This window comes from Entelurus aequoreus, linkage group LG11 (assembly GCF_033978785.1).
Source record: "Entelurus aequoreus isolate RoL-2023_Sb linkage group LG11, RoL_Eaeq_v1.1, whole genome shotgun sequence".
Classification (NCBI taxonomy): Eukaryota; Metazoa; Chordata; class Actinopteri; order Syngnathiformes; family Syngnathidae; genus Entelurus; species Entelurus aequoreus.
In genome coordinates, this window is record NC_084741.1 from 14252508 (window position 1) to 14274001 (window position 21494).

A 21494-nucleotide genomic window follows, 5' to 3' on the forward strand; every position below is an offset into this window, starting at 1 on the left:
GAAGGCGGAGGGAAGCTACCCTCTCGTCCACCGGGTTGAACTCCAAAATGCAGACTCTGAGCCGGGGGGCAACAAGAATTGCCACCCCAGCCCGTCGCCTCTCACTGCTGGCAACGCCAGAGTGGAAGAGAGTCCAGCCCCTCTCGAGAGAACAGGTTCCAGAGCCCTTGCTGTGCGTCGAAGTGAGTCAGACTATATATAGCCGGAACTTCTCCACCTCGCGCACTAGCTCAGGCTCCTTCCCCCCCCAGCGAGGTGACGTTCCACGTCCCAAGAGCTAGCTTAGGTAGCCGAGGATCGGACTGCCAAGTGCCCTGCCTTCGGCTGCTGCCCAGCTCACATCGCACCCGACCTCTATGACCCCTGCTATGGGTGGTGAGCCCATTGTAGGGGGGACCCACGTTGCCTCTTCGGGTTGTGCCCGGCCGGGCCCCATGGGGACAGGCCCGGCCACCAGGCACTCGCCATCGTGCCCCACCTCCGGGCCTGGCTCCAGAGGGGGGCCCCGGTGACCCGCGTCCGGGCGAGGGAAATCTGGGTCCTTTGCTTTTATTTTTCATGGAGGTCTTCGAGCTGCTCTTTGTCTGATCCCTCACCTAGGACCAGTTTGTCTTGGGAGACCCTACCAGAGGGCATAAAGCCCCCGGACAACATAGCTCCTAGGATCATTGGGACACGCAAACTCCTCTACCACGGTAAGGTGGCAGCTCAGAGACGAGATGGTTAAACATAATTTTGAATTTGCATTAATCCTGATTAATCACAATTTTTAATTTGGATTAATTATGATTAATGACTGTTTTAAATTTAGATTCTATTTGGTTAAACATAATTTTGAATTTGCATTAATCCTGATTAATCACAATTTTTTAATTTGGATTAATCAAGATTAATCACACTTTTAAATTTGGATTAATCACGATTAATCACAATTTTAATTTTAATTAATTATGATTAATCACTGTTTTAAATTTAGATTCTGTATGGTTAAACACAATTTTGAATTTGGATTAATCATGATTACTCACAGGTTGTTACAATTTATACAATCTAAAAATAATTAAACAAAGAAGCGATTTTACCGTCAGAATATGTTTAAATGTTTTACTTGAATGCACGTCTTTTATTTGCTGAGTTTTATCTAAAGTCCCATCTGAATGAATGCATGCGATCATTTTTTGTGTGATTATTCACATTGTTATAATGATTAATCAGTCAAGCAACACCGATACGGAGCCAGAACACTGCCGGTAAGATTTGGTATCAAAAAAAAAAAAAAAGATATTTTTAAAAAAGTTGTTTTGGCAACAATTAAATACAAACATTGAAAAAAAACAATATTTTCGGTGGATGTTTTTTAATGCCAATATTCATATTTTTGTACACTTTTATTGTTTTTGTGTGTTTCAAAGGTTTTTATTTTTTACTATTTCCTTCCTTTTTTTTTTTTTTTCGGTTTTAGCATCTTTTTTTTTTACGGTATGAAAAAAATGGCAGCGTTTTAGCGTGAGGGCGGGGATTATAACAAGCTTACCCGGAAGAAAAAAAAGGACCGATGGCATCTGAATCAAGTGTAAACGTTATATGAGATCCTGGTGTGAGTCTGGCCATATTGGATCCTTTATAAATATTATTTTATTTATGAAAGAAAATGCTTATATACCGTATTCTCCGGACTATAAGGCGCACTAAAATCCTTTTTTCCCCCTCTAAACTCAACAGTGCGCCTAATGTACGGAATATTTCTGATTTTGCTTACCGACCTCAGAGCAATTAGCCTTAAACATTAAAAAAGATCGAAAATAGACCATTCACCGTCAGTGCGCCTTATAATCTGGTGCGCCGTATATATGAAAAAAGGTTTTTTAAAAAATAGACCATTCATCTGCAGTGCGTCTTATGATCCGGTGCGCCTTATATATGAAAAAAGATCGAAAATAAGCCATTCATCGGCAGCGCGCCTTATAATCCGGTGCGCTTTATATATGAAAAAATATTTTTTTAAAAATAGACCATTCATCTGCAGTGCGTGTTATGATCCGGTGCGCCTTATATATGAAAAAAGATCGAAAATAAGCCATTCATCGGCAGCGCGCCTTATAATCCGGTGCGCTTTATATATGAAAAAATATTTTTTTAAAAATAGACCTTTCATCTGCAGTGCACTTTATAATCCAGCGCGCCTTATAAATGAAAAAATATTTTTTTTAAAAATACACCATTCATCGGTAGTGCGCTATATGCGCCTTATATATGAAAAAAGACCGAAAATAGACCATTCATCGTCAGTGCGCCTTATAATCTGGTGCGCCGTATATATGAAAAAAGGTTTTAAAAAAAATAGACCATTCATCTGCAGTGCGTCTTATGATCCGGTGCGCCTTATATATGAAAAAAGGTCGAAAATAAGCCATTGATCAGCAGCGCGCCTTATAATCCGGCGCGCTTTATATATGAAAAAATATTTTAAAAAAATAGACCTTTCATCTGCAGTGCACTTTATAATCCAGCGCGCCTTATATATGAAATTTTTTTTATTTTTAAAAATAGACCATTCATCGGTAGTGCGCTATATGCGCCTTATATATGAAAAAAGACCGAAAATAGACCATTCATCGTCAGCGCGCCTTATGTTCGGAAAATACGGTAATCCAAAGCAAACCACATCAAGTACAGGAAATAAGGCCAGGCCCCTTTTTTTGTTCTTATGTTATATTCACATTTCTACGATCACACAAAGTAAAATGTCTTTTTTTTCCCCCCTGCAAAATAAAAGCTGCAATGAGTCAAAGTTGAAAAAGATTTCCAGAAGTGGTATTGTTGTTATCACGCCTCTCCCGGGGAGGCCAGCAGGAAGAAGAAGCAGATATTTGTGGCAGGTGTTGGCGTGGAGAATGTGACAAGAGGGCAGTGATTGTGTGTACTGTGAGACTCATTGTGTGTTTGCTGCACACTGACAACAGCAGCTTTGTCAGACGTCACACAACTCTACACAACACTTCCAACTATTGATTTAGGAAAAAAAAAAAAAAAACATCTCTCTTCTCATCCTCCATCAGCCCAAGAAGAAGAAAGTCACCTTCTACCTGCTTTACTGCATTTCCACCGCCGTCATTGGCTCGCTGCAGTTTGGCTACAACACTGGAGTCATCAATGCACCTGAGAAGGTGTGTGCAACTTATCTTTACTTATCTTGACAAACACATATTTGATGAGTATTATTGCTGCTAATATAATACTACTGATAGTTTGTGTTATTAATGAATACATAATAAAATAACAATTGTTTTTTATTAGTGTTATTTTTCTTACTACCACCGCAAATAAGCTTTTCAGGTGGAATTCTTTCCCATTCTTGCTTGATGTACAGTTTAAATTGGCTTGTCATGAAATAAGCAGGGGCGTCCATGATAACGTTGCTTGGATGGCAACATATGTTGCTCCAAAAGCTGTATGTACCTTTCAGCATTAATGGTGCCTTCACAGATGTGTAAGTTACCCATGTCTTGGGCACTAATACACCCCCATACCATCACACATGCTGGCTTTTACACTTTGCGCCTAGAACAATCCGGATGGTTCTTTTCCTCTTTGGTCCGGAGGACACGACGTCCACAGTTTCCAGAAACAATTTGAAATGTGGACCCGTCAGACCACAGGACACTTTTCCACTTTGCATCAGTCCATCTTAGATGAGCTCGGGCCACAGCGAAGCCGACTGCATTTCTGGGTGTTGTTGATAAATGGATTTGGCTTTGCATAGTAGAGTTTTAACTTGCACTTACAGATGTAGCAACCAACTGTAGTTACTGACAGTGGTTTTCTGAAGTGTTCCTGAGCTCATGTGGTGATATCCTTTACACACTGATGTCGCTTTTTGATGCAGAACCGGCGGAGGGATCCAAAGTCCGTAATATCGTGGCTTACGTGCAGGGATTTCTCCAGATTCTCTGAACCTTTTGATGATATTACAGACCGTAGATGGTGAAATCCCTAAATTCCTTGCAATAGCTGGTTGAGAAATCCTTTTCAACGTATATTGAATTGAATAGACTGCAAAGACAAGATACTTTATGTCTGAACTAGAAAACTTTGTTATTTTTTGGCAAATATTTGTCATTTCTGTGTTGATCATGTTTTTGTTTGGCCATGATCTGTTTGTTTTTTGGGCACTCTCTTAGTTCCTGGTAGTTCACTCCCTTGTTTTGTTTCCATAGCAACCCATTAGTTTTCACCTGTCATGTCACACACTTGTTTCACGTTTTGAGTCACACACCTGTTTTTAATAATCATGTCACTGGTATTTAAGACTTTCTTTCGGTTCACTCGTTCTGCCTTCATTGTGCTTCTGTCACGTCTCGTTCATGTCAAGTAAGTTTTGTCCTTGCCCATGCCAGAGCTTTTGCTCAGTAGCAGCTTCACTTGTGTTTTAGGCACGCTTGCCTTTTTTGCTTTATTGTTTGCGTTTCTGGTAGTTTGAGTGATTTATGTCTAATAAATCCAAGCCTACCTTCACGCTGTCGTCCGGAGCCGTCTTTGCACTGGAAGAACAACCGCGCAGCGAACTGCAACCCCCCCCTCGTGACAGAATGAAGGCAGCAGACGTTCTTCCGCAGACGGGCCACGAGGAGGTGATGGAGACGCGCTGGCGAAGATGGAAGCCAGCATGACGCGTCGTTCCCCCAAAATCCTCCTCCGGACAACAAGATTCCCCAACCAGCCCAGTCTTCCTCGCAGCCGCAGGAAACCCGTGCTGATGACGTCATCCCGCCCACTAGTGATGACGTCAGAGACCAAGACTTTTTTTTAGATTCTATTTACTCCCTCTGTCAGCCGCCCACTAAGGACTTTGTTTCTAAAAATAATCCTTTTGCAGGGAGCGCATCTGGTATCCGCTCCTTGAAGGGGAGGGGGGGGGGGGGGGCTGGGGCCGGGAGCTGTGTTGTCCGTCACCATGCCAAGCCACAGCCTCCAGCACGGCCGCCACCACCAGTCTTTCGACCTGCCAAGCCACCTCCACCAGCACCAAGTCCAAGGCTAGTAGCAGCTCCACGCCAAGCTCCAGTGCTGTCAGTAGCAGCGCCGCCTGTAGCAGCTCCACGCCACCAAGCGCCGCCCGTCGCAACTCCACGCCACCAAGCCCCGCCCGTCGCAGCTCCACGCCGCCAAGCGCCGCCAGTCGCAGCTCCACGCCGCCAAGCGCCGCCAGTCGCAGCTCCACGCCGCCAAGCGCCGCCCGCCGCAGCTCCACGCCGCCAAGCGCCGCCAAGCGCCGCCAAGCGCAGCTCCACGACGCCAGGCGCCGCCAGTCGCAGCTCCCCGACGCCAAGCGCCGCCAGTTGCAGCTCCCCGACGCCAAGCGCCGCCAGTCGCAGCTCCACAACGCCAAGTGCCGCCACTCGCAGCTCCACGACGCCAAGTGCCGCCAGTCGCAGCTCCATGACGCCAAGACCCCCCAAGCCAAGACCAAGACCAAGACCCCCTAAGCCAAGCCAAGACCAAGACCAAGACCCCCCAAACCAAGACCAAGACCAAGACCCCCCAAGCCAAGACCAAGACCCCCCAAGCCAAGACCAAGACCCCCCATACCTAGACCAAGCACCGCCATGCCTAGACCAAGCACCTCTAAGCAACCAAGACCCTCCAAGCGACCAAGACCCACCATGCCAAGACCAAGACCCGCCATGCCAGGACGCGCCACGCAAAGCTTCGCCGCCCGACGTGCCACGCCAAGCTTCACCGCCTGCTTCGTCTGCTGCTTCGTCTGCTGCTGCGTCTGCTGCTGCGTCCAAGCCTGCCATGACGGCGCCGACGCGCCCACCTCCCCGTCGACCACGGATGTGGCCGCTCCCTTGTCGTCCGCCTCGCCAAGTGCGCCCACCTACCAGTCGGCCACGAATGTGGCCATTCCCTGGGCGCCCGCCTCGCCTGCTGCAGCGGCGTTCCACTCGCCGCCGCCACTTGACTTTGCCTCGGTGGATTCGGGGACACTTGGCCTGGCGACCCACCGCCATGTCCCCCTCCCGCCCTCCCATGACTCTTGTTCATTTTTGGACATCTGGGATCTGTCCGTAAGGGGGGGGGGGTTCTGTCCTGTCTGTGTTGATCATGTTTTTGTTTGGCCGTGTGCTGTTTGTTTTTTGGACACTTTCTTAGTTCCTGGTTGTTCACTCCCTTGTTTTGTTTCCATAGCAACCCATTAGTTGTTCACCTGTCATGTCACGCACCTGTTTCACGTTTTGAGTCACGCACCTGTTGTCACTAATCATGTCACTGTTATGTAAGCCTTTTGTTTCTGTTCACTCGTTCTGCCTTCATTGTGCTTCTGTCATACTGGTTACGTGTCGTTCATGTCAAGTAAGTTTTGTCCTTGCCCAAGCCAGAGCTTCTGCTCAGTAGCAGCTTCACTTGTGTTTTAGGCACGCTTGCCTTTTTTGCTTTATTGTTTGCGTTTCTGGTAGTTTGAGTGATTTATGTCTAATAAATCCAAGCCTACCTTCACGCTGTCGTCCGGAGCCGTCTTTGCACTGGAAGAACAACCGCGCAGCGAACTGCAACCCCCTCCTCGTGACAATATTAGCTCATTTGGAATTTGATGCCTGCAAGGTGTTTCAAAAAAAGCTGGCACAAGTGGCAAGAAGACCGAGAAAGGTTGAGGAATGCTTGTCAAACACTTATTTGGAACATCCCACAGGTGAACAGGCTAATTGGGAACAGGTGGGTGCCATGATTGGGTATAAAAGCAGCTTCCGTGAAATGCTCAGTCGTTCACAAACGGGGACGGGGCAAGGGTCACCACTCTGTCAACAAATGCGTTTAAGAACAACATTTATCAACCAGCTATTGCAAGGAATTTAGGGATTTCACCATCTATGCTCTGTAATATCATCAAAAGGTTCAGAGAATCTGGAAAAATCACTGCACGTAAGCCATGATATTACGGACCTCGGATCCCTCAGGCGGTACTGCATTAAAAAGTGACATCAGTGTGTAAAGGATATCACCACATGGGCTCAGGATCACTGCAGAAAACCACTGTCAGTAACTACAGTTGGTCGCTACATCTGTAAGTGCAAGTTAAAACTCTACCATGCAAAGCGAAAGCCATTTATCAACAACACCCGGAAACGCCCGCCGGCTTCGCTGTGGCCCGAGCTCATCTAAGATGGACTGATGCAAAGTGGAAAAGTGTTCTGTGGTCGGACGAGTCCACATTTCAAATTGTTTTGTGCAACTGTGGACAAAGAGGAAAAGAACCATCCGGATTGTTCTAGGTGCAAAGTGTAAAAGCCAGCATGTGTGATGGTATGGGGCTGTATTAGTGCCCAAGGCATGGGTAACTTACACATCTGTGAAGGCATTATTAATGCTGAAAGGTACATACAGGTTTTGGAGCAACCCAAGCAACGTTATCATGGACGCCCCTGCTTATTTCAGCAAAACGATGCCTTCGTAGTAAAAGAGTGCGGGTACTAGACCAGCCTGCCTGTAGTCCAGACCTGTCTCCCATTGAAAATGTATGGTGCTGAAGCTGTACATCAAGCAAGAATGGTTAATATTACTATGAGTGACTAAAAACTAAACGCTTGGGACTTTTTTTGGCAGAAACTGCGTGGATTCTTCCAGAATGTTTCCCTGGATCGCTACGGCGAGTCGTTCAGCCCGGGCACCAACACCATGGTGTGGAGCTTGGCGGTGGCCATCTTCAGCGTGGGCGGCATGCTGGGCTCCTTCAGCGTGGGAGTGGTGGTCAACAAGTTTGGCCGGAGGAAGTCCATGCTGCTGGCCAACATCCTGGCCCTGGTGGGCGGGGGTCTGATGGGACTGTCCAGCCTGAGCCAGTCCTTCGAGATGGTCATCGTGGGCCGCCTGGTCATCGGCGTGTTCTGCGGCCTGTGCACGGGTCTGACCCCCATGTACGTGGGCGAGCTGGCCCCCACCGCCCTCCGGGGAGCCTTTGGCACCCTGCACCAGCTGGGCGTGGTTCTTGGCATCCTGGTGGCCCAGGTATGCAGGACCACCACGCACATCAATGATGATAATAATGATAATGATGATGATCTTGTTTTTGGGTTTCCAGATCTTTGGACTGGAATCTCTTCTGGGCTCGGACTCTCTGTGGCCCCTCCTGCTGGCCCTCACGGTCCTGCCCGCTGTGCTGCAGAGCATCCTGCTGCCATTTTGTCCTGAGAGCCCGCGCTACCTTCTCATCGTCCTCAACCAGGAGGAGGCGGCCAGGAAAGGTCCTGCACCCTCATGACCTCATGCAACCACCTCAGATCCTCATGCTTCTTCTAGATTGTATCATCATCTTTATCATCTCAGTCTCACTTGTACTGTCAGTCTCATAATCATGATAATATTCATATTCATAGTCTCATACTTCTTCTAGATTGTATTATCTTTATCACCTCAGTCTCACTTTTACTGCCAGTCTCATAATCATGATAATATTCATAGTCTCATACTTCTTCTAGATTGTATTATGTTTATCATCTCAGTCTCACTTGTACTGTCATTCTCATAATCATGATAATATTCATAGTCTCATACTTCTAGATTGCATTGTCATCTTTATCATCTCATTCTCATAATCATGATGATATTCATAGTCTCATACTTCTTCTAGATTGTATTATCATCTTTATCATCTCAGTCTCACTTTTACTGTCATTCTCATAATCATGATAATATTCATAGTCTCATACTTCTAGATTGTGTTGTCATCTTTATCATCTCATTCTCATAATCATGATGATATTCATAGTCTCATACTTCTTCTAGATTGTATTATCATCTTTATCATCTCAGTCTCACTTTTACTGTCATTCTCATAATCATGATAATATTCATAGTCTCATACTTCTAGATTGTATTGTCATCTTTATCACCTCAGTCTCACTTTTACTGCCAGTCTCATAATCATGATAATATTCATAGTCTCATACTTCTTCTAGATTGTATTATGTTTATCATCTCAGTCTCACTTGTACTGTCATTCTCATAATCATGATAATATTCATAGTCTCATACTTCTAGATTGCATTGTCATCTTTATCATCTCATTCTCATAATCATGATGATATTCATAGTCTCATACTTCTTCTAGATTGTATTATCATCTTTATCATCTCAGTCTCACTTTTACTGTCATTCTCATAATCATGATAATATTCATAGTCTCATACTTCTAGATTGTGTTGTCATCTTTATCATCTCATTCTCATAATCATGATGATATTCATAGTCTCATACTTCTAGATTGTGTTGTCACCTTTATCATCTCATTCTCATAATCATGATGATATTCATAGTCTCATACTTCTTCTAGATTGTATTATCATCTTTATCATCTCAGTCTCACTTTTACTGTCATTCTCATAATCATGATAATATTCATAGTCTCATACTTCTAGATTGTATTGTCATCTTTATCACCCCAGTCTCACTTTTACTGCCAGTCTCATAATCATGATAATATTCATAGTCTCATACTTCTTCTAGATTGTATTATGTTTATCATCTCAGTCTCACTTGTACTGTCATTCTCATAATCATGATAATATTCATAGTCTCATACTTCTAGATTGTATTGTCATCTTTATCATCTCATTCTCATAATCACGATGATATTCATAGTCTCATACTTCTTCTAGATTGTATTGTCATCTTTATCATCTCAGTCTCACTTTTACTGTCATTCTCATAATCATGATAATATTCATAGTCTCATACTTCTAGATTGTATTGTCATCTTTATCATCTCAGTCTCACTTTTACTGTCAGTCTCATAATCATGATAATATTCATAATCTCATACTTCTACATTTTTTTTTAATCATCTTTACCATCTCAGTCTCACTTGTACTGTCATTGTCATAATCATGACAATATTCATAGTCTCATACTTCTTCTAGATTGTATTATCATCTCAATCTCACTTGTACTGTCAGTCTCATAATCATTATAATATTCAGAATCTCATACTTCTTCTAGATTGTATTATCATTTTAATCTTCTCAGTCTCACTTTTATTGTCATTCTCATAATCATGACAATATCCATAGTCTCATACTTCTTCTAGATTGTATTATGTTTATCATCTCAGTCTCACTTGTACTGTCAGTCTCATAATCATGATAATATTCATATTCATAGTCTCATACTTCTTGTAGATTGTATTATCTTTATCACCTCAGTCTCACTTTTACTGCCAGTCTCATAATCATGATAATATTCATAGTCTCATACTTCTTCTAGATTGTATTATGTTTATCATCTCAGTCTCACTTGTACTGTCATTCTCATAATCATGATAATATTCATAGTCTCATACTTCTAGATTGTATTGTCATCTTTATCATCTCATTCTCATAATCATGATGATATTCATAGTCTCATACTTCTTCTAGATTGTATTATCATCTTTATCATCTCAGTCTCACTTTTACTGTCATTCTCATAATCATGATAATATTCATAGTCTCATACTTCTAGATTGTATTGTCATCTTTATCATCTCATTCTCATAATCATGATGATATTCATAGTCTCATACTTCTTCTAGATTGTATTATCATCTTTATCATCTCAGTCTCACTTTTACTGTCATTCTCATAATCATGATACTATTCATAGTCTCATACTTCTAGATTGTATTGTCATCTTTATCATCTCAGTCTCACTTGTACTGTCAGTCTCATAATCATGATAATATTCATATTCATAGTCTCATACTTCTTGTAGATTGTATTATCTTTATCACCTCAGTCTCACTTTTACTGCCAGTCTCATAATCATGATAATATTCATAGTCTCATACTTCTTCTAGATTGTATTATGTTTATCATCTCAGTCTCACTTGTACTGTCATTCTCATAATCATGATAATATTCATAGTCTCATACTTCTAGATTGTATTGTCATCTTTATCATCTCATTCTCATAATCATGATGATATTCATAGTCTCATACTTCTTCTAGATTGTATTATCATCTTTATCATCTCAGTCTCACTTTTACTGTCATTCTCATAATCATGATAATATTCATAGTCTCATACTTCTAGATTGTATTGTCATCTTTATCATCTCAGTCTCACTTTTACTGTCAGTCTCATAATCATGATAATATTCATAATCTCATACTTCTACATTTTTTTAAATCATCTTTACCATCTCAGTCTCACTTGTACTGTCATTCTCATAATCATGACAATATTCATAGTCTCATACTTCTTCTAGATTGTATTATCATCTCAATCTCACTTGTACTGTCAGTCTCATAATCATTATAATATTCAGAATCTCATACTTCTTCTAGATTGTATTATAATTTTTATCTTCTCAGTCTCACTTTTATTGTCATTCTCATAATCATGACAATATCCATAGTCTCATACTTCTTCTAGATTGTATTATCATCTCAATCTCACTTGTACTGTCAGTCTCATAATCATTATAATATTCAGAATCTCATACTTCTTCTAGATTGTATTATAATTTTTATCTTCTCAGTCTCACTTTTATTGTCATTCTCATAATCATGATAATATTCATAATATCATACTTCTTCTAGATTGTACTATCATCTTTATTATCTCAGTTTCACTTTTACTGTCATTCTCATAATCATTTTCATAGTCTCATGCTCCTTCTAGATTATATTATCATTTTTATCATCTCAGTCTCGCTTTTGCTGTCGGTCTCATAATCATAATAATATCTATAGTCTCATATTTCTGCTGGATTGTATTATCATCTTTATCATCTCAGTCTCACATTTACTGTCATTCTCATAATCATAATAATATTCATAATCCCAAACTTCTTCTAGATTGTGTTATCATCTTTAACCTCTGTCTCACTTTAACTGACAGTCTCATAATCAAAATAATAATTATCTCATACTTACTCTAGATTGTATCATCTTCATCATCTCAGTCTCTTTTTTTCTGTCCTTCTCATAATCATAATAATATTTATAATCTCATACTTCTTCTAGATTGTATCATCTTTATCATGTCCGTCTCACTTTTGCTGTCAGTCTCTTAATGATAATAATATTTATAATCTCATACTTCTTCTAGATTGTTTTATCATCTTGATCATCTCAGTTTACTGTCATTCTCATAATCATAATAATATTCATAATCTCATACTTCTTCTATATTGCATTATCATCTTTATTATCTTAGTCTCACTTTTAATGTCAGTCTAATAATCATAATAATATTTCTAGTCTCATACTTATTCTAGATTGTATCATCATTTTTATCATCCCAGTCTCACTTTTATTGTCAGTCTCATAATTATAATAATATTCATAATCTCATACTTCTTCTAGAATGTATCACCATCTTTATCATCTCCGTTTCACTTTTACTGTCATTCTCATAATCATAATAATCTTAATCCCATACTTCTTAACGTTAACAACTGGGCTCCACGGATTCAGATCTTGGTCATAATTGGTAGGAATGATGTTGATGACACCCTGAAGTGACCGATGGGTCATACCTATTCGTAGTGGGCGTGGCACGGCGTCAAAACTTTGATCTGATGGTTCGCCACAAAACACGAGACGTTAACAACTGGGCTCCACGGGTTCATATTTTGGTCGTAATTGGTAGGAATGATGTTGATGACACCCTGAAGTGCCCGATAGGTCCGTACCTGGTCATACCTGTTCGTAGTGGGGGTGGCCTGGCGTCAGAAGTTTGATCTGATGGTTCGCCACAAAATACGAGACGTTAACAACTGGGCTCCACGGGTTCAGATCTTGGTCATAATTGGTAGGAATAATGATGATGACACCCTGATGTGCCCGATGGGTCCGTACCTGGTCATACCTATTCGTAGTGGGCGTGGCGCGGCGTCAGAAGTTTGATCTGATGGTTCGCCACAAAACACGAGACGTTAACAACTGGGCTCCACGGGTTCAGATCTTGGTCATAATTGGTAGGAATGATGAGGATGACACCCTGAAGTGACCGATGGGTCCGTACCTGGTCATACCTGTTCGTAGTGGGCGTGGCCTGGCATCAAAAGTTTGATCTGATGGTTCGCCACAAAATACGAGATGTTAACAACTGGACTCCACGGTTTCAGATTTTGGTCGTAATTGGTAGGAATGATGTTGATGACACCCTGAAGTGTCCGATAGGTCCGTACCTGGTCATACCTGTTCGTAGTGGGGGTGGCCTGGCGTCAGAAGTTTGATCTGATGGTTCGCCACAAAATACGAGACGTTAACAACTGGGCTCCACGGGTTCAGATCTTGGTCATAATTGGTAGGAATGATGTTGATGACACCCTGAAGTGACCGATGGGTCTGTACCTGGTCATACCTATTCGTAGTGAGCGTGGAACGGCGTCAAAACTTTGATCTGATGGTTCGCCACAAAACACGAGACGTTAACAACTGGGCTCCACGGATTCAGATTTTGGTCGTAATTGGTAGGAATGATGTTGATGACACCCTGAAGTGCCCGATAGGTCCGTACCTGGTCATACCTGTTCGTAGTGGGGGTGGCCTGGCGTCAGAAGTTTGATCTGATGGTTCGCCACAAAATACGAGACGTTAACAACTGGGCTCCACGGGTTCAGATCTTGGTCATAATTGGTAGGAATGATGTTGATGACACCCTGAAGTGACCGATGGGTCCGTACCTGGTCATACCTATTTGTAGTGGGCGTGGCACGGCGTCAATACTTTGATCTGATGGTTCGCCACAAAACACGAGACGTTAACAACTGGGCTCCACAGATTCAGATTTTGGTCGTAATTGGTAGGAATGATTATGATGACACCATGAAGTGTCCGATGGGTCTGTACCTGGTCATACCTATTCGTAGTGAGCGTGGCACGGCGTCAAAACTTTGATCTGATGGTTCGCCACAAAACACGAGACGTTAACAACTGGGCTACACGGATTCAGATTTTGGTCGTAATTGGTAGAAATGATGATGATGACACCCTGAAGTGCCCGATAGGTCCGTACCTGGTCATACCTGTTCGTAGTGGGGGTGGCCTGGCGTCAGAAGTTTGATCTGATGGTTCGCCACAAAATACGAGACGTTAACAACTGGACTCTACGGGTTCAGATCTTGGTCATAATTGGTAGGAATGATGTTGATGACACCCTGAAGTGACCGATGGGTCCGTACCTGGTCATACCTATTCGTAGTGAGCATGGCACGGCGTCAAAACTTTGATCTGATGGTTCGCCACAAAACACGAGACGTTAACAACTGGGCTCCACGGATTCAGATTTTGCTCGTAATTGGTAGGAATGATGTTGATGACACCCTGAAGTGCCCGATAGGTCTGTACCTGGTCATACCTGTTCGTAGTGGGGGTGGCCTGGCGTCAGAAGTTTGATCTGATGGTTCGCCACAAAATACGAGACGTTAACAACTGGACTCTACGGGTTCAGATCTTGGTCATAATTGGTAGGAATGATGTTGATGACACCCTGAAGTGACCGATGGGTCCGTACCTGGTCATACCTATTCGTAGTGGGCGTGGCGCGGCGTCAAAAGTTTGATCTGATGGTTCGCCACAAAACACGAGACGTTAACAACTGGGCTCCACAGATTCAGATTTTGGTCGTAATTGGTAGGAATGATTATGATGACACCATGAAGTGTCCGATGGGTCTGTACCTGGTCATACCTATTCGTAGTGAGCATGGCACGGCGTCAAAATTTTGATCTGATGGTTCGCCACAAAACACGAGACGTTAACAACTGGGCTCCACGGATTCAGATTTTGGTCGTAATTGGTAGGAATGATGTTGATGACACCCTGAAGTGCCCGATAGGTCCGTACCTGGTCATACCTGTTCGTAGTGGGGGTGGCCTGGCGTCAGAAGTTTGATCTGATGGTTCGCCACAAAATACGAGACGTTAACAACTGGGCTCCACGGGTTCAGATCTTGGTCATAATTGGTAGGAATGATGAGGATGACACCCTGAAGTGCCCGATAGGTCCGTACCTGGTCATACCTGTTCGTAGTGGGGGTGGCCTGGCGTCAGAAGTTTGATCTGATGGTTCGCCACAAAATACGAGACGTTAACAACTGGGCTCCACGGGTTCAGATCTTGGTCATAATTGGTAGGAATGATGTTGATGACACCCTGAAGTGACCGATGGGTCCGTACCTGGTCATACCTATTCGTAGTGGGCGTGGCGCGGCGTCAAAAGTTTGATCTGATGGTTCGCCACAAAACACGAGACGTTAACAACTGGGCTCCACAGATTCAGATTTTGGTCGTAATTGGTAGGAATGATTATGATGACACCATGAAGTGTCCGATGGGTCTGTACCTGGTCATACCTATTCGTAGTGAGCATGGCACGGCGTCAAAACTTTGATCTGATGGTTCGCCACAAAACACGAGACGTTAACAACTGGGCTCCACGGATTCAGATTTTGGTCGTAATTGGTAGGAGTGATGTTGATGACACCCTGAAGTGCCCGATAGGTCCGTACCTGGTCATACCTGTTCGTAGTGGGGGTGGCCTGGCGTCAGAAGTTTGATCTGATGGTTCGCCACAAAATACGAGACGTTAACAACTGGGCTCCACGGGTTCAGATCTTGGTCATAATTGGTAGGAATGATGAGGATGACACCCTGAAGTGCCCGATAGGTCCGTACCTGGTCATACCTGTTCGTAGTGGGGGTGGCCTGGCGTCAGAAGTTTGATCTGATGGTTCGCCACAAAATACGAGACGTTAACAACTGGGCTCCACGGGTTCAGATCTTGGTCATAATTGGTAGGAATGATGTTGATGACACCCTGAAGTGACCGATGGGTCCGTACCTGGTCATACCTGTTCATAGTGGGCTTGGCCTGGCGTCAGAAGTTTGATCTGATGGTTCGCCATAAAACATGAGACGTTAACAGCTGGACTCCACGGGTTCAGATCTTGGTCATAATTGGTAGGAATAATGATGATGACACCCTGATGTGCCCGATGGGTCCGTACCTGGTCATACCTATTCGTAGTGGGCGTGGCGCGGCGTCAAAAGTTTGATCTGATGGTTCGCCACAAAACACGAGACGTTAACAACTGGGCTCCACAGATACAGATTTTGGTCGTAATTGGTAGGAATGATTATGATGACACCATGAAGAGTCCGATGGGTCTGTACCTGGTCATACCTATTCGTAGTGAGCGTGGCACGGCGTCAAAACTTCGATCTGATGGTTCGCCACAAAACACGAGACGTTAACAACTGGGCTCCACGGGTTCAGATCTTGGTCATAATTGGTAGGAATGATGTTGATGACACCCTGAAGCGACCGATGGGTCCGTACCTGGTCATACCTATTCGTAGTGAGCGTGGCACGGCGTCAAAACTTTGATCTGATGGTTCGCCACAAAACACGAGACGTTAACTGGACTCCACGGGTTCAGATTTTGGTCGTAATTGGTAGGAATGATGATTTTGACACCTTGAAGTGCCCGATAGGTACGTAACTGGTCATACCTGTTCATAGTGGGCGTGGCCTGGCGTCAGAAGTTTGATCTGATGGTTCGCCATAAAACATGAGACGTTAACAGCTGGACTCCACGGGTTCAGATCTTGGTCATAATTGGTAGGAATAATGATGATGACACCCTGATGTGCCCGATGGGTCCGTACCTGGTCATACCTATTCGTAGTGGGCGTGGCGCGGCGTCAAAAGTTTGATCTGATGGTTCGCCACAAAACACGAGACGTTAACAACTGGGCTCCACAGATTCAGATTTTGGTCGTAATTGGTAGGAATGATTATGATGACACCATGAAGAGTCTGATGGGTCTGTACCTGGTCATACCTATTCGTAGTGAGCGTGGCACGGCGTCAAAACTTTGATCTGATGGTTCGCCACAAAACACGAGACGTTAACAACTGGGCTCCACGGATTCAGATTTTGGTCGTAATTGGTAGGAATGATGTTGATGACACCCTGAAGTGCCCGATAGGTCCGTACCTGGTCATACCTATTTGTAGTGGGCGTGGCACGGCGTCAAAATTTTGATCTGATGGTTCGCCACAAAACACGAGACGTTAACAACTGGGCTCCACGGATTCAGATTTTGGTCGTAATTGGTAGGAATGATGTTGATGACACCCCGAAGTGCCCGATAGGTCCGTACCTGGTCATACCTATTTGTAGTGGGCGTGGCACGGCGTCAAAACTTTGATCTGATGGTTCGCCACAAAACACGAGACGTTAACAACTGGGCTCCACGGATTCAGATTTTGGTCGTAATTGGTAGGAATGATGTTGATGACACCCTGAAGTGCCCGATAGGTCCGTACCTGGTCATACCTGTTCGTAGTGGGCGTGGCCTGGCATCAAAAGTTTGATCTGATGGTTCGCCACAAAACACAAGACATTAACAGCTGGGCTCTACGGGTTCAGATCTTGGTCATAATTGGTAGGAATGATGAGGATGACACCCTGAAGTGACCGATGGGTCCGTACCTGGTCATACCAATTCATAGTGGGCGTGGCCTGGCGTCAAATGTTTGATCTGATGGTTCGCCACAAAACACGAGACGTTAACAACTGGGCTCCACGGATTCAGATTTTGGTCGTAATTGGTAGGAATGATGTTGATGACACCCTGAAGTGCCCGATAGGTCCGTACCTGGTCATACCTGTTTGTAGTGGGGGTGGCCTGGCGTCAGAAGTTTGATCTGATGGTTCGCCACAAAATACGAGACGTTAACAACTGGGCTCCACGGGTTCAGATCTTGGTCATAATTGGTAGGAATGATGAGGATGACACCCTGAAGTGCCCGATGGGTCTGTACCTGGTCATACCTGTTCGTAGTGGGCGTGGCCTGGCATCAAAAGTTTGATCTGATGGTTCGCCACAAAATACGAGATGTTAACAACTGGACTCCACGGTTTCAGATTTTGGTCGTAATTGGTAGGAATGATGATGATGACACCTTGAAGTGCCCGATAGGTACGTAACTGGTCATACCTGTTCATAGTGGGCGTGGCCTGGCGTCAGAAGTTTGATCTTATGGTTCGCCACAAAACACAAGACATTAACAGCTGGACTCTACGGGTTCAGATCTTGGTCATAATTGGTAGGAATGATGAGGATGACACCCTGAAGTGCCCGATGGGTCTGTACCTGGTCATACCTGTTCGTAGTGGGCGTGGCCTGGCATCAAAAGTTTGATCTGATGGTTCGCCACAAAATACGAGATGTTAACAGCTGGACTCCACGGGTTCAGATTTTGGTCGTAATTGGTAGGAATGATGTTGATGACACCCTGAAGTGACCGATGGGTCCGTACCTGGTCATACCAATTCATAGTGGGCGTGGCCTGGCGTCAAATGTTTGATCTGATGGTTCGCCACAAAACACGAGACGTTAACAACTGGTCTCCACGGATTCAGATTTTGGTCGTAATTGGTAGGAATGATGTTGATGACACCCTGAAGTGCCCGATAGGTCCGTACCTGGTCATACCTGTTTGTAGTGGGGGTGGCCTGGCGTCAGAAGTTTGATCTGATGGTTCGCCACAAAATACGAGACGTTAACAACTGGGCTCCACGGGTTCAGATCTTGGTCATAATTGGTAGGAATGATGAGGATGACACCCTGAAGTGCCCGATGGGTCTGTACCTGGTCATACCTGTTCGTAGTGGGCGTGGCCTGGCATCAAAAGTTTGATCTGATGGTTCGCCACAAAATACGAGATGTTAACAACTGGACTCCACGGTTTCAGATTTTGGTCGTAATTGGTAGGAATGATGATGATGACACCTTGAAGTGCCCGATAGGTACGTAACTGGTCATACCTGTTCATAGTGGGCGTGGCCTGGCGTCAGAAGTTTGATCTGATGGTTCGCCACAAAACACGAGACATTAACAGCTGGACTCTACGGGTTCAGATCTTGGTCATAATTGGTAGGAATGATGAGGATGACACCCTGAAGTGCCCGATAGGTCCGTACCTGGTCATACCTGTTCGTAGTGGGGGTGGCCTGGCGTCAGAAGTTTGATCTGATGGTTCGCCACAAAATATGAGACGTTAACAACTGGGCTCCACGGGTTCAGATTTTGGTCGTAATTGGTAGGAATGATGATGATGACACCCTGAAGTGCCCGATAGGTCCGTACCTGGTCATACCTGTTCGTAGTGGGCGTGGCCTGGCGTCAAATGTTTGATCTGATGGTTCGCCACAAAACACGAAACATTAACAGCTGGGCTCTACGGGTTTAGATCTTGGTCATAATTGGTAGGAGTGATGAGGATGACACCCTGAAGTGACCGATGGGTCCGTACTTGGTCATACCTGTTCATAGTGGGCGTGGCCTGGCGTCAGAAGTTAGATCTGATGGTTCGCTACAAAACACGAGACGTTAACAGCTGGGCTCCACGGGTTCAGATCTTGGTCATAATTGGTAGGAATGATGTTGATGACACCTTGAAGTGCCCGATAGGTACGTAACTGGTCATACCTGTTCATAGTGGGCGTGGCCTGGCGTCAGAAGTTTGATCTGATGGTTCGCTACAAAACACGAGACGTTAACAGCTGGGCTCCACGGGTTCAGATCTTGGTCATAATTGGTAGGAATGATGTTGATGACACCCTGATGTGCCCGATGGGTCCGTACCTGGTCATACCTATTCGTAGTGGGCGTGGCGCGGCGTCAGAAGTTTGATCTGATGGTTCGCCACAAAATACGAGACGTTAACAACTGGGCTCCACGGGTTCAGATCTTGGTCATAATTGGTAGGAATGATGAGGATGACACCCTGAAGTGCCCGATGGGTCTGTACCTGGTCATACCTGTTCGTAGTGGGCGTGGCCTGGCATCAAAAGTTTGATCTGATGGTTCGCCACAAAATACGAGATGTTAACAACTGGACTCCACGGTTTCAGATTTTGGTCGTAATTGGTAGGAATGATGTTGATGAAACCCTGAAGTGACCGATGGGTCCGTACCTGGTCATACCAATTCATAGTGGGCGTGGCCTGGCGTCAAATGTTTGATCTGATGGTTCGCCACAAAACACGAGACGTTAACTGGACTCCACGGGTTAAGATTTTGGTCGTAATTGGTAGGAATGATGATGATGACACCTTGAAGTGCCCGATAGGTACGTAACTAGTCATACCTGTTCATAGTGGGCGTGGCCTGGCGTCAGAAGTTAGATCTGATGGTTCGCTACAAAACACGAGACGTTAACAGCTGGGCTCCACGGGTTCAGATCTTGGTCATAATTGGTAGGAATGATGTTGATGACACCCTGAAGTGCCCGATAGGTACGTACCTGGTCATACCAATTCATAGTGGGCGTGGCCTGGCGTCAAATGTTTGATCTGATGGTTCGCCACCAAACACGAGACGTTAACTGGACTCCACGGTTTCAGATTTTGGTCGTAATTGGTAGGAATGATTATGATGACACCATGAAGTGTCCGATGGGTCTGTACCTGGTCATACCTATTCGTAGTGAGCGTGGCACGGCGTCAAAACTTTGATCTGATGGTTCGCCACAAAACACGAGACGTTAACAACTGGGCTCCACGGATTCAGATTTTGGTCGTAATTGGTAGGAATGATGTTGATGACACCTGAAGTGCCCGATAGGTCCGTACCTGGTCATACCTGTTCGTAGTGGGGGTGGCCTGGCGTCAGAAGTTTGATCTGATGGTTCGCCACAAAATACGAGACGTTAACAACTGGGCTCCACGGGTTCAGATCTTGGTCATAATTGGTAGGAGTGATGAGGATGACACCCTGAAGTGCCCGATGGGTCTGTACCTGGTCATACCTGTTCGTAGTGGGCGTGGCCTGGCATCAAAAGTTTGATCTGATGGTTCGCCACAAAATACGAGATGTTAACAACTGGACTCCACGGTTTCAGATTTTGGTCGTAATTGGTAGAAATGATGATGATGACACCTTGAAGTGCCCGATAGGTACGTAACTGGTCATACCTGTTCATAGTGGGCGTGGCCTGGCGTCAGAAGTTTGATCTGATGGTTCGCCACAAAACACGAGACATTAACAGCTGGGCTCTACGGGTTCAGATCTTGGTCATAATTGGTAGGAATGATGATGCTGACACCCTGAAGTGACCGATGGGTCCGTACCTGGTCATACCTATTCGTAGTGGGCGGAGCTTGGCGCCCTAAACATCCCCAATCACACAGTCATTAATCATGTCACGAATAGAGTAAGACCACCAACAATCTTACACTTATTCTATATGATTATTTTTGTCATCGTTTCTACTTATCACTGTTATTCTCATTCATAGTTTGATGGACTTCCTCCAATTCTCATTCCTTGTTTCTCATTGCCTTTCACAATGACAATGATATTCTTCCATGCGTTCTCATTCACAGCCTTATTCTAAGTGCTAGAATTCTAAGTACTCTTACTTTCTTTTTTTCTTTCTCATGTCCTCTCAGTCTCATGCTCGCTCTCATTGTTCCGCTCGCAGCCCTGGTGCGC

At 44.4% G+C, this 21494-nt stretch overlaps 1 protein-coding gene across 1 annotated transcript in view; it reads left to right on the plus strand.

Moving 5' to 3' along the window:
- The window catches only part of slc2a3b (solute carrier family 2 member 3b), a 43659-nt gene that overhangs the window by 11579 nt on the left and 10586 nt on the right, over positions 1-21494 (plus strand). Inside the window, 4 exon segments of the mRNA XM_062064133.1 lie at positions 3060-3167; positions 7606-8007; positions 8081-8243; positions 21484-21494. The exon segment at positions 21484-21494 is cut by the window's right edge and continues 177 nt beyond it. Coding sequence (XP_061920117.1) covers positions 3060-3167; positions 7606-8007; positions 8081-8243; positions 21484-21494 — 684 coding nt within the window.